Genomic DNA, 13,441 nt, shown 5'->3' on the forward strand with positions numbered 1-13,441 from the left:
GCGCCCACGCCGCTGACCTCGTTGTGGAAGGAGAGTTGACCCATGAAGTAGACGATGGAGGTCGTCATGATGGTGTTGACGCTGATGAACAGGTTGATGCACACGTACGTGATGAAGGCCATCTCGGCGTCCTTGAAGACGCCAGACAGCAGGTACATCCACGGGAAGGTGGAAAACCTGAGAGGACACAGAACGGTGACAGGGCAGCTTTGAGTACAGGTTCTGAAGAAACACAGCTGCATGTCGAGAAAAAACTAACAGAAAGTAAATCATACAACTTAAATAGTAGTCAGATAATAGTCAGATCCGTGGTTGTTACATTTACTCAAGTACTGTACCTGTAAGTACAGTACCTGTAAGTGCAATTTGGAGGTACTTTTACTTTACCGGAGTATTTCCAATTGTCTATACTTTTACTCCACTACATCTCAGAGTCAAATATTGTACTTTTACTGCACACCAATTATCTGAAAACTTTAGTTACTAGTTACTTTGCAGTTATAAATTATTACATTATAAAACATACATTAACCAACTTTAGCCCTATTTTATACATAGAATATTTGAAAATAGCAGATCTACAAGCTCGCAACGCGTCGCAACGCGACGCGTTGTGAGCTTGTAGATCTGCTATTTTCAAATTTGATATTGAAATTTGAAATTTGATACCAATACCTTTGTACTTCTACATTGCAGTATCGATACTTTTACTTCAGTAAAACATGTGAGTACTTTTTCCACCGCTGATGATTAGCGTGCTATCATATCTTATCACACACCCAAGCCATCTATTTGCCCTGCTGGGTGAGTCGTTGACAAAGTAGGGTCTTATCAGCCTTATAGGGCTGATACGACAGCTGACCAATAAGTGCCGCCCGCAGCATGCCGAACTTTCACCGTTGAGCGACACGCGGCCACACGTGGCCAAAGTACAAAAAGAAAGAAGAAAGTAATCATGTTGTTTAAAATCGTCAAGCTCTGTGATCGTGGCAGGGTGAGCTCTCAGAAAAACCCAAACATCCACAAAGACCGCTTTCTTTTCAGAGTTTATTTTTTTTCTGCGGATGAAAGCTGATAAAGAGACTTTATGCAGCATCCTCTCCATCAATGCCTCCTCTTGCAAAAGAATGACTTGCCCTTGCTGTCTTTAACCCTTTTAGACCGGGGAAGAATCTGTGTCATTTTTTTTGGCTATTAAAAAAATTGCAGATCTACAAGCTTGTAGCGCGGCTTGTAGATCTACTATTTTAGAAAAATCTTGAAAATGTGTGCAAATCTTTGAATATATATATACATTTTTAACTCAAATCTTTGCTCATGGGGGTCTCTGGAATATTTTTGGATGGGGGTCCGCGGCCAAATACATATCATTTTGGGGGGTCCTTGACATGAAAAAGTTTGAGAACCACTGATATATATAGCAACTTCAAAAAATAAGCTGTTAGGATTTAGAAGACATTTGTAGAATCCCCCAGAAGCAAAGATTTGAGTCACAAATGTTCGCTTAAAAAATATATATATTCAAAGATTTACACAAATTTTCATGAGTTTCGAAAAAAATAGCAGATCTACAAGCTCGTAGCGCGGCACCCGGTGCCGCGCTACGAGCTTGTATATCTGCTATTTTTGAACAGCCAAAAGAAATATAAAAAAATGACACACAGATATGTGTTCCCGGTTTGAACGCGTTAACAGGCTAAATGGAGAAGTGAGGAGCATGATGAAAGCAGACACCAGAGAACATTTGAAAAAGGAAACAGAGGAAGAGCAAAGAAAAGCTCAGCTCACGACGAGGGTAAACATTCAAAAAACAGCACCAAAGAGGAGAGGAAGATGAATTACTTCTTCTTCCCTTTCTATTCCCTGGTGTGGCAGGCAGTACATCCTCCTCCTGTTTTCTCTCTTTCTCTATTTTCTCCCAAATAATTTGCTTGTTCATTTGATTGGGGTGAACGGGGTCAGCCGGAACCAAGAGAAACGGAAAGGAAGACAGAGAGAGGATGAGAGAGAGAGAGAGAGAGAGAGAGAGAGAGAGAGAGAGAGAGAGAGAGAGAGAGAGAGAGAGAGAGAGAAAGAAAGAGAAAGGAAGGAAATCAGTGGTGAGATACAGCCAGAAAGAAATGCACACGCACGCACGCACGCACGCACACGCACACACACACACACACACACACACACACACACACACACACACACACACACACACACACACACACACACACACACACACACAGTGGTGGAAAAAGTACTCAAATGTTTTACTTAAGTATAAGTAAAAGTATCAATACTGCAATGTAGAGGTACTCTGTTACAAGTAAAGGTCCGGAATTTAAAATTTACTTGAGTAAAAGTACAAAAGTATTGGTATCAAATTGTACCTAAAGTACCAAAAGTAAAAGTACTAAAATGTTTGAAAATAGCAGATCTGCAAGCTCACAACGCGTCGCAACTTGTAGATCGACTGTTTTTTAAATAGCCTGGATATAAAATACGGCTAAAGTGGTAATTGTAAGTTTTATAATGTAATCATTTATATCTGCAAATTAACTAGTAACTAAAGTTTTCAAATAATTGTAGTGGAGTAAAAATACAATATTTGTCTCTGAGATGTAGTGGAGTAGAAGTAAAAGTATAGACAATTGGAAATACTCCAGGAAAGTAAAAGTACCTAAAAATTGTACTTAAGTACAGCACTTGAGTAAATGTAGTTTGTTACTTTAAACCACTGCACGAACGCACGCACACACACACACACACACACACACACACACACACACACACACACACACACACACACACACACACACACACACACACACACACACACACACACACACACACACACACACACACACACACACACAGAAATAGAAGCAGATAAAGATGGAGAGTCAGCCTGCAGTGCCTTAAAAAAAAAAAAAAAAAAAAAGAACAGAGGCTGTGTGTGTGCCAGGCCATGACGGGGAACAGAACAGAAGCCTGAGAGCTGTGGACCAGACCCAGGTGGGTGCGAGCGGGCGGGCAGACGATGCGCTGTGACTGGGCCTGGGCCGTGATTATTCATTGCCTGAGAAGGAGACATCTGTCTGATAAATGAGAGGCAGAGTGCTGAGCTGGCCTTTCCTCTATATCTGGGGGTTGTTGGGATGGGGGGGGGGGCCACATGCGACGACACAGCAGACTGGAAGCCTGAACTCCCCCCCCCCCCCCCCCAACACACAACTCAAATCCCTTTTCCAGTGATCCACATTGGTGGCTAGTAGGCTCAAATGATACGTGGCCTGCGAGTTAGTTCAGGCAGCATACACTCGAGAGGTTACATGCATGCTCGTTAATATGTGGCTGTATACAGCGTCATGCAAGACCCATACGTCATTCACTGACGTGGCAATCAGCTGTCCAATCGGGCGGGTTATTTAAGCTCACCTAAAGTTTGCGTTCCTTCCGCTTGTGTGTCATGGGTGTTGTCATGCGGCGTTTGCTCCCACCGCCACCCCAGCACCACCAGTGGGCTCTGCTATTGGTTCTGTTCCCCAAGGGGGGGTTGTTATTATATATCTATCTCCCTGCTCTTAATGGTTAATGATGGTTGTCTTAATTGTGCTGAGCAGGGAGAAAAAATATAGCAGAGCCTGAACGCCAAGATAAAATATTACATCCACACTTGTATTCTGATTCTGAGTTATTGTTCAATATATATTTGGTCTATAATATTGGTTCAATCTATTCGTGAGTTATCTGACTGAACTCACGACACGATTCGAATCACATAACTAGGTTCACGATACGATTTTCAAGTTTTTTTAAACACAAAATGAGTTTCTTTAAATGATTTCTCTTACACAAAACCAGTATTTTCTTCTCTTTTTTTCGTTCTTTCTTTTTTTTTTTTTTTACAATACTGTGTTTTCTCTTTTCAATACAGTAGCAAATGGCTCTTTATCAATTCTCTTACAAAGATCCTGTATTCTATTCTTTTCTGCTGTTTGCATCGCGATACATTTTTTAAATTGTCTCACCAGTTTGAATAGATTTGAATCGATTTACGATAAATAGTTGCATGCCTAATGGCTAGCATGGCCTTTTATTGTTTTGGAATTTTGCTTTAAGCCACTAGAACTTCATATTCGTATTTAAATATAAAGAATGCAGTAAGCTTTCCTTTTTTAACTGAACCAATTGCATTCCAAACACTGACCCGAAAAGCACCAGGAGCAAAGTGACGGCGCCCAGGTTATGCCTCTCCGTGAACGCTGGAACCTGGAAGATGGCGACCACGGCCACAGTCAGTGCCACGGGGATCATGTAGAGGACCTGGGGATAATGAGGAGAGAGAGAGAGAGAGAGGGTGCATGAGAGAATGAAATGAGGGGAATGGTGTGAGTGAGGGAGCTAGAGAGTGAAGAGTGGTTATGTAATGTCATGATTTAACCCTTTAAGACCGGGAACGCATGCTGTGCTGTGTCATTTTCTTTGGCTATTCAAAAAATAGCAGATATACAAGCTCACAGCGCGGCACCGAGTGCCGCGCTGTGAGCTTGTATATCTGCTATTTTTTTTTAAATCGTAGAAAATGTGTGAAAATCATTGAATATATATACTTTTTTTTGTTTTACTCAAATGTTTGCTTCTGGGTATTCTACAATGCTATTTATTTATATATGTTTTAACTTATGTTGCTATAATATCAGTGGTTCTCAAACGTTTTTTTCATGTCAAGGACCACCCAAAATTATATATATATTTGTTCGCGGGACCCCCATCTCAAAATATTTTGTTCCAGGGACCGCCACCAGAAGCAAAGAATTGAGTTAAAGATGTATTATATTCAAAGATTTGCACACATTTTCACGATAAAAAAAAAAAAATCTACAAGCTCAGCTCTGCTATTTTTGAATAGCCAAAGAAATCTTGAAAATGACACCAATGCGTTCCCGGTCTTTAATGTATTCAAGCCACCCTTACTCACAATGGCCATAAAATTACAATATCTTTTCTCCCGTTCAAACCAACTTTTGATGCTAAAATTGTCATAATGTAATACAGTACTGTAGGTCGCCCCTGAAAGCGGCCTGGAACACGTTACCATGTCGTAGAAGAAGTTGACGGCCCAGTAGAGGGGCTCGCTGACGCCGGAGATATGCTGGAGCCTCTTGGAGCCGCTGTGGTGCTCATGGACCTCGTAGATGGCGAAACTGGCCGTCATGATGGAGTAGCCGGTCAGCACGCACAGGGCCACCAGGATCTGGATCATCCCCTGAACCCTGGGGGGAGGGGGAGGGAAAGAGGAGCAAACGTCACTCAATGTTTTATCAACGCGAGGCCGTACCGTTTGAACCCACAGTGGTGGAAAAAGTACTCACATTTTTTATTTGAGTAAAAGTATCTATAGACCATATTCACACGCCGGCCATTTTGCATTGAAAAAACGGGGTGGCAACGGGGGTGGCATTTCATTAACGTAACAGCAAAATGGCCGCCGTGTGAATATGGCCTATACTGCAATGTAGGAAATACTCTGTTGCAAGTAAAAGTCTGGAATTCAAAATGTACTTGAGTAAAAGTACTAAAGTATTGGTATCAAAATGTACGTAAAGTACCAAAAGTAAAAGTACTAAAATATTTGAAAATAGCCGATCTACTAGCTCACAACGCGTCGCGATGCGACGCGTTGTGAGCTAGTAGATCGGCTATTTTCAAATAGCCTAGGTATAACATAGGGCAGAAGTGGTTAATGTATGTTTTATAATGTCATAATTGAACTGAACCCTGGGGGTGGGGGGGGGAGAGGAGCAAACGTCACTCAATGTGCTATCAACGCGAGACCACCAATTGAACCCACAAATCCACCGGTCATCAAAGGCTCAGCGGTTATCGTTAATCAGCCATTGGTTATTATTAGGGGTGTCCGATATTATCTGCCTTATTTTTTTTAAGAAGTTACAGGAGTTCTGACTGTACAGTATAGTGTGTGTGTGATATGAAATGTGAGCTTAACCTAACCACAGTAATCCTTAATCGTATTCCATCATATTCAAGGGCTTTTGCAGAGAAATGAGACTCCAGTCACTCCAGAGCACTGCAGAGGGCACGTGTGCATCTCTGTGTCCAGCTGACGCTCGTTGACGCTCGTTAATGTTATCGGCATCAAAGCAATTATGCTTTTGCACTGTCAAATAGGCCAACATCTAATCTTAGGGCCGTTTCTCACTATGGTTCCGCGTGCGCACTCCAGACCGCTCCGTTTCCGAGTGCGCTTGGCTGGCCCGCATTCACACTGGCCAAGGCTCTAACGCGCCCGAGAACACTTGCATATATACCCCCGATCCTATAGGTGGCGGCATGCACATAGTGCTTCGCCAGTGGACACAGACGTCATCAACTATGCGACAATGTTTGTGCTGGTCGCGCATAAATATAAGGTTGCCGCCTGGAGAGAGTCAGGAGCGCACTGAGCGCACAGAAGTCAAGGCACAGACTGCTGTGTTGTTGGCGCGCGTGTTGTTGACAGACAACGGATGCACGCTTATGAGAAACAACACAAATAAAACCTGGTGAAACACTTGTGTGCATTTGCGCAAGATGAGGATACAGGAAACATTCAGTCTAAATGTCCAGTTTGCTAACCTTCACAACAACTACTACTTTTGTATTTGAAACCTTACATTTCTCTGAATATTATAAACTTTCACGACAGCTTAAGTACAAAAATATATAATTTATGAAAAGGCAACTAGCCTATACTTCATACAGTGAAGTCAGTGAAGTAACGTCTTTTCTTTTTTTACTCTCTTTGTGTGGGGATTATCTGGCACATGTATGTATCTGTTATGAAAGAGAAATTGCATCATGAGTGAAACGGCTATAGTCCATGGGAAACCATAAACCTACCATCTAAATGAGTTATATTTACTTACAAATTTCAAATTACAAAGCCTTATAAGCTATATATTTCTGGGATGCATAGTAGCTGAAACTCCACAAGATATCCACAAGATATACTATTATATATATATATATATATATATATATATATATATATATATATATATATATATATATATATATATATATATATATATATATATATATATATATATATATATATATATATATATATATATATATATATATCAGTATATCAGGATCCGGCCATGGTTGAACCCCTGTGGATTGATCTGCGACGTCTTTTTGTTGACTGTTTTTGTCGAGTTTATATACCGTCACCTATTACAAATAGCGGGCCACTTCCGTCAAACAGTACGCTTGCTTTCACACTGCAGCGTACCGTCTCCGAGGACGCATGATTCGGATCCGAGACTGCCTCCGGAGGTGGTTTCGGGAACGGAACGGGGATCCGTTTCGGGGAACGATACGCAACGTTCACACTACCACAACATCAGCCAAGTGGCCCAGGGTGCGCACCCGGGGCCGTAGTGTGAAACCGCTATTAGAATAGTGGGACCTGGGACTCATTCAAATGACCACCAGTGTGAGTCCCAGGACTCACTTTATTGAAAACCAAACAACATCACTGTATTATATTAGATTTAGTAGATATTATAGCTATTTTATTTTATTAGATATGTGATGTTGTTACCTGACAATTAGTTGACATTTGGTGAAAAAGCCAGCACATTGGCAATTAGGAGTTGGACAATATCGGTATATCGGTAAAAAAGTCAACATTGAACATCCTTAGTTATTATCATTCAATGGGCGTCATATGGGCGGTCACCATCTTATTAACGCCAACTCCACTTTGCCAGTAGTCGGTAGTATTCACATAGTACAGTTAAGTCCTCGATCATTATTATCATCCTCGCCGTCAGCAACTTTTCTTTTTCCACTTAGTTAAGAACTGATCTTTTACTTTGAAATGCTGCAGCGCCCACCCAAGAGTTCTAGGAACCAGGGGTATAATCCAATCAATATGCTCTTATGGGTGCCTACTACTGCCGAGTCACCTGGACCGAAGCCATTTATTTTCTCATCTTCACAAAGAACCTGCGTTTCATAGTCTGCCGAGGAACTGACTCATGTCTGCTGAGGCTTCATTCATTTGAACCATTCAGCGGGCGTACAATAAATAGAATCCCATTAATAATAAATAGTCTTGTAAAGACAGATGTGTGTGCCTGGCCTGTGACAAGATAATGGCCACAAAAGAAGCCCCCACGTGTCTCTGCTGCTTCTTTGTCTATGAGCTGCAGTAGCTGGCTAAAAAAAATAATGAAGGCCCAATCAGAAGCAGTGAAGAGGAGCTCAGAGTCTCCAGTCCAGACCTGATTCAATACTACCCTGTTGAGACTTTGATCCCTGGGTTATATCGAGGATACCCCACAGAGAAGATACGTCATTACAAGCCACGCTAGACTTCAAAAATCTATTACCCCCCAAAACAGAAATGTCAACTGCCCCTAGCGGCCTAACGGTAAGGCCGCCGGAAATGGCAGTGGGTGTGTTGGATGCATCTCAAAGTAAACTTTACTCAGGTATCTAGTTTGTCGCCTTCCGACCTTCCAAGCCCGTGGTATTAAAGAAAAACGGGCGACGATGGCCAAAACTCAATTGAAAATCGGCGAAAGTGGCCGTTTTCAAGATGTTTTGGCCATTATCTCTGGAACGGAAGGTCCAATCTGCTTAGTTCAAAGCTTGTTGGATGCGTTACTTTGTCATAATTTGTGCTCATGTTCACTTCTCCCATTGGAATTAACCCATTCAATCCGGGAACGCATCTCGTGTCATTTTAGATTTCTTAGGCTATTCAAAAATAGCAGATATACAAGCTCATAGCGCGGCACCGAGTGCCGCACTATGAGCTTGTAGATCTGCTATTGTGTGTGTAAAAATGTGTGAAAATCTATTTCTATATATACATTTTTTAACTCAAATCTTAAATCAAAATATTTTGAGATGGGGGGTCCTTAGCCAAATACATATCATTTTGGGAGGTCCTTGACATGAAAAATGTTTGAGAACCACTGATATCATAGCAACATACTTTTTTGTTTTGTTTTTAACTGTTAGGATTTAGAAGACATATGTAGAATCCCCAGAAGCAAAGATTTTAGTTAAAACTGTTATATATTCAAAAGAATTGCAGATCTACAAGCTCTTAGCGCGGCACGCGTGAGTGAGCTTGTATATCTGCTATTTTTTGAATAGCCCAAAGTATAAAATAATGGCTAAAAATCTAAAATGACACAGTATTTGCCACTGTCGCAAAATTGCTTGCTCATGGTGGGACTTTCGGGTCTCTTCTCTACATGTAAAGTGTCTTGAGACAACTTGTTCTGATTTAACACTTTAATAAAATTGAATTGAATTGATTTGAGTATGTGTTCTCGTATTGAATGGGTCAAAGGGGCAACCACGCACACGCGACACAGATACAGATACTGATATCTGAAGATAGATGCCCCCCCCTGCTCTCTCCCTGCCCTCTAAACTTCCTTTGCCCCCAAAGCCTCCCTGCTGGATCACTTAAAAGAGAGAGAGTACTGTAGGCATCATTTCTTTCCCGAGATGCCCAGCCCTGTGCCTCGACTGGATCGCCCTCTTTGCTTTGGCCATGACACAACACAAGCCAACTAAACATAGGATGAGCTGAGCACGGGGATCAGGCATGAAAGGGAAAGAAAAGAGAGGGAACGAGAGAAAGGCAGAGTTGGAGACAGTGGGGAGAGAGAGTGAGCAAGACACGGAGCAAGAGAGTGAGTGAGAGGAGTGGGAGGGAGAGAGAGAGAGAGAGAGAGAAAGTGAGATCATTGAGATTGTGTGCAAGAGACAGAGAAGGAGGGGGTGAGAGCAAGGTAAAGAGAGTTTGGAGATTTCTTCTTAGGCCTTACACGGCAATCGGACACGGCATTCATTTTTTGAGCAATTTTGTTCCAAAAATGTGTTATTAGACCTGCTGGTGGCGCTATAACAGGCCAATGTGAAAAGGGTGGCATTTCTTCCTCTTTCCTCACGCTGCGTTCATGATTCGACGCATTATGTTCAAAAGGGACCAATCCTGCAAACTTTGGAAGGCAATCCTAGCCAATCAGGATGGAATATGGGAAATCGGACAGATCCGTGTTGATCACATGACTATTAGAGATACTGTGTACCGATTTGCGTGATGTTTGGGCATAATCTGTAGGAGTAATATCCAAAAATATGTTTTGCACAAATCGGCCTCCTGGTGGCGCTATAACAGGCCAATCTGAAACATTCGCAGCAGAGGTTCTGAATTGGCAGCCATGTGTGCACAGTTTTCGCAGCGACTGCGCCAGAGATTAGCTGCTCACAGACAGACGGACGGACAGGGTGCAAAACATAGTCTATATAGAGACTATGAATGAATGAGAGGGATGGATACAGATAATGGAGATGGAGTTAATGAAAGAGAGGGGGGGGGGCTACTGTAAGGTTGTAAAGGAGTACCTTTCCAGGTTACGCAGGTGAGAGGAAAAAAGCTCTCTGAATGATTTATCTGATTTCATCTATAAACCTCCCATGCAATTTCACATGCAGAGCACCCCAACCCCCAGCAATACGATAAAATAAAAAGAGTGTTGATTTACCTCTGAGTGTAAACAAAAAAGGACCCCCCAACACTCTGGATTTTCCGGCGTGGGGTCTATAAAGCGGTACTGTGGACTGTTTTAAACAGGCCCCATTTGGGGAAGTGGAATCAATCCACCTCTGAGCCACCTTCAAGGTAAACACCCATTATATTGGGGCCGCTTGATCAATAATGCAAGCTCAGGAAAGTCCATTTAGAAAATCAAATATGGGTAAATACAGCCGTCAGATAGCCCGGCCCCAACCTCCTCCGTTGAACTCGTGATGGCTTGAATTAGAATTTAAGAGGAGCAGAGAACTCTAACATCGTACCACCGAGAACAGCCAAACAACTGCCAATAAAACCCCCCATCACCAACTTTGATAACTTTGGTCGTATTTGCACTGATTAGGATGCAAATGAGAGTCATTTTCCAGCCCCGGCTGGTGCAGCCCGCTTATCCAGTTATAGGTGTCAACAACCAATTTAACCCATTAAGACCGGGAACGCATCTGTGTCATGTTTTAAGATTTCTTTGGGCTATTCAAAAATAGCAGATCTACAAGCTCATAGCGCGGCACAGAGTGCCGCGCTATGAGCTTGTAGATCTGCTATTTTTGAAAAGACGTGAAAATGTGTGCAAATCTTTGAATATATATATATTTTTAAAGCGAACATTTGTAACTCAAATCTTTGCTTCTGGGGGATTCTACAAAATGTCTTCTAAATCCTAAACAGTATTTTGAAACACTTATGTTGCTATAATATCAGTGGTTCTCAAACCTTTTCATGTCAAGGACCACCCAAAATGATATGTATTTGGCTGCGGACCCCCATCTCAAAATATTTTGTTCCAGGGACCCCCAGAAGCAAAGATTTGAGTTGAAAATGTTTCACAATGTTTTTTTTTTTTTAAAGCTCATAGTGTGGCACTCGGTGAGCTTGTATATCTGCTATTTTTGAAGAGCCAAATAAATCCAAAAATGCAACACAGATGCGTTCCCGGGTCTTAATGGGTTAACAGTGGAAATGGAAGAAGAGTAGAGTCCTTACACTGCGTCTTCATCGTCTTGCCGTCCGTAGTAGGGGTGGCTGGACACAGAGATGGCTGTAGGAGAGGAGACAAAACAACAACAATGTCTGGTTAGCCATAGAAAACTACTGCAGGGTGGCTGTTTTTTGTCATTTTTTAACCAGGCAAATCCCATTGTTGAGATCCCATTGTAATCTCTTTTATAAGGGAGCGAGCCCTGGCCAAGAAATAAAACAAGCAGGGATTGCAACATAAATCAAAAAATAAATAAAAACACAAGGCAAAACCCCCCAAAAATACACGAATACAAAGTCAAGCTCCAGTTTAATGTCAGCCTGGAGGTTATTCCAGGACAAGAGAGGTTTTCAAGCTAGATTAAGATCTACTGAAATGTATACAATACAATAAGATTGCTTTTCATTTTATTACCATATAACGCAATGTACTGCAACTATAGTTTGTTTATATTATTACTATATATTCCCTAAACATTCTTTTTTTTGGGGGGGGGGGGGGGTCTACTGTATGTGCCTTGCTCAAAGGCTGTCATGTGTCATTTCTCAATTTGGCACGGTGCCAGCCATTCTGCAGTAGCCCTGCAGAATGTAAACTATGTACTCGTGCTGACCAGGTAGCTCAGCCTTTGGACCACAAGGCTGTGGGTTCCATCCAACTCAACCTATGGGTAGCACGGCTTGGGTAACTAAGATCTACATGCTCACAACGCCTCACAACGCGAGGCATTGTGAGCATGTACTGTAGATCGTCTATTTTCACAAAATGTATCTGTGGAACCGAGTCAAACAAAATGTAATGCCTCAACTCCTACAATTCCAAGTGCTTCTCAGAGTGGGTAGAGGGGGGTCCCCCCGATATGCTCATTTTGGGGCGTCGCGGCCTGAAAAGGTTGAGAACCACTGGTCTTACGCATTGAAAAGGGGATAGACGCCCTTATTCTCTGGCTGATACTGACAGTAAGCCACTCCCGATGTACTTAGTTACTAACTTACTTACTGATGACAGTGCTGTGGCTCAACATGAAATAACAATACAAATCCGAGCACACCAGAATGCTGCTCCCATCGCGGGGGTTATTTCCTTTATTGGTGGTAAACGTTTGGAGCCGGGACGCTCTCCCTCAGACCATCAGTGCTGTGGCTCAAACCGACAACAAGGACCGCAGCAATCGGCACCGCTTAACGTTTGTGAGAATTTAGGGAGCGCACACACAGGGCTCATGGCCCACTTAAGATCGCCCCAAGGCATGATGGGCTATACAGGAAGCAGGCTAGTCTGAACCACCCCGAGGGGACTCCTGTGTTAGATAGATAGCCCCCCCGCTGTGAAAAGCAATCTCCCCCAGATCCTCTCCCTCTTCCTTCCATGTGTTTCCTCTGTGAGTCTACAGGTCACATTTGAATGATTGTACTCCGCACCACCCGGCTCTCTTTATTGACTGTGGGGGGGGATGTGTTAAGGTGTGTGTGTGTGTGTGTGTGTGTGTGTGTGTGTGTGTGTGCGCGTGCGTGCGTGCGTGCGTGCGTGCGTGCGTGCGTGCGTGCGTGCGTGCGTGCGTGTGTGTTGGCACATGCGCTTATCTTCATCTGTGTGCATTTGTGTGTCGCTCAATCTCCTACAGTCAGTGGTGTAAAGTAACTCAGTACATTTACTCAAGTACTGTACTTAAGTACAATTTTGAGGCGTTTTTACGTTACTTGAGTATTTCCATTTTCTAATATTTTGCTTCTGCTACATCTCAGAGGCAAATATTGTACTTTTACTCCACTACAATTATTTGAAAACTTTAGTTACTAGTTAGTTTTCAGATATAAATGATGATATTATGAAACATACAT

General features: G+C 42.4%; 1 protein-coding gene across 1 annotated transcript in view; it reads right to left on the reverse strand.

Annotated features, from left to right (window-relative positions):
- The window catches only part of abca12 (ATP-binding cassette, sub-family A (ABC1), member 12), a 153,609-nt gene that overhangs the window by 17,522 nt on the left and 122,646 nt on the right, over positions 1-13,441 (reverse strand). The window contains exons 60-63 of the mRNA XM_084085438.1: positions 11,606-11,660; positions 5,087-5,264; positions 4,199-4,314; positions 18-177 (exon numbers count right to left, since the gene is read on the reverse strand). Coding sequence (XP_083941564.1) covers positions 18-177; positions 4,199-4,314; positions 5,087-5,264; positions 11,606-11,660 — 509 coding nt within the window. The remainder of the gene's footprint in view (positions 1-17; positions 178-4,198; positions 4,315-5,086; positions 5,265-11,605; positions 11,661-13,441) is intronic.

The sequence above is a fragment of the Gymnoscopelus microlampas genome (genome assembly GCF_963454915.1).
Source record: "Gymnoscopelus microlampas genome assembly, chromosome: 17".
Classification (NCBI taxonomy): domain Eukaryota; kingdom Metazoa; phylum Chordata; class Actinopteri; order Myctophiformes; family Myctophidae; genus Gymnoscopelus; species Gymnoscopelus microlampas.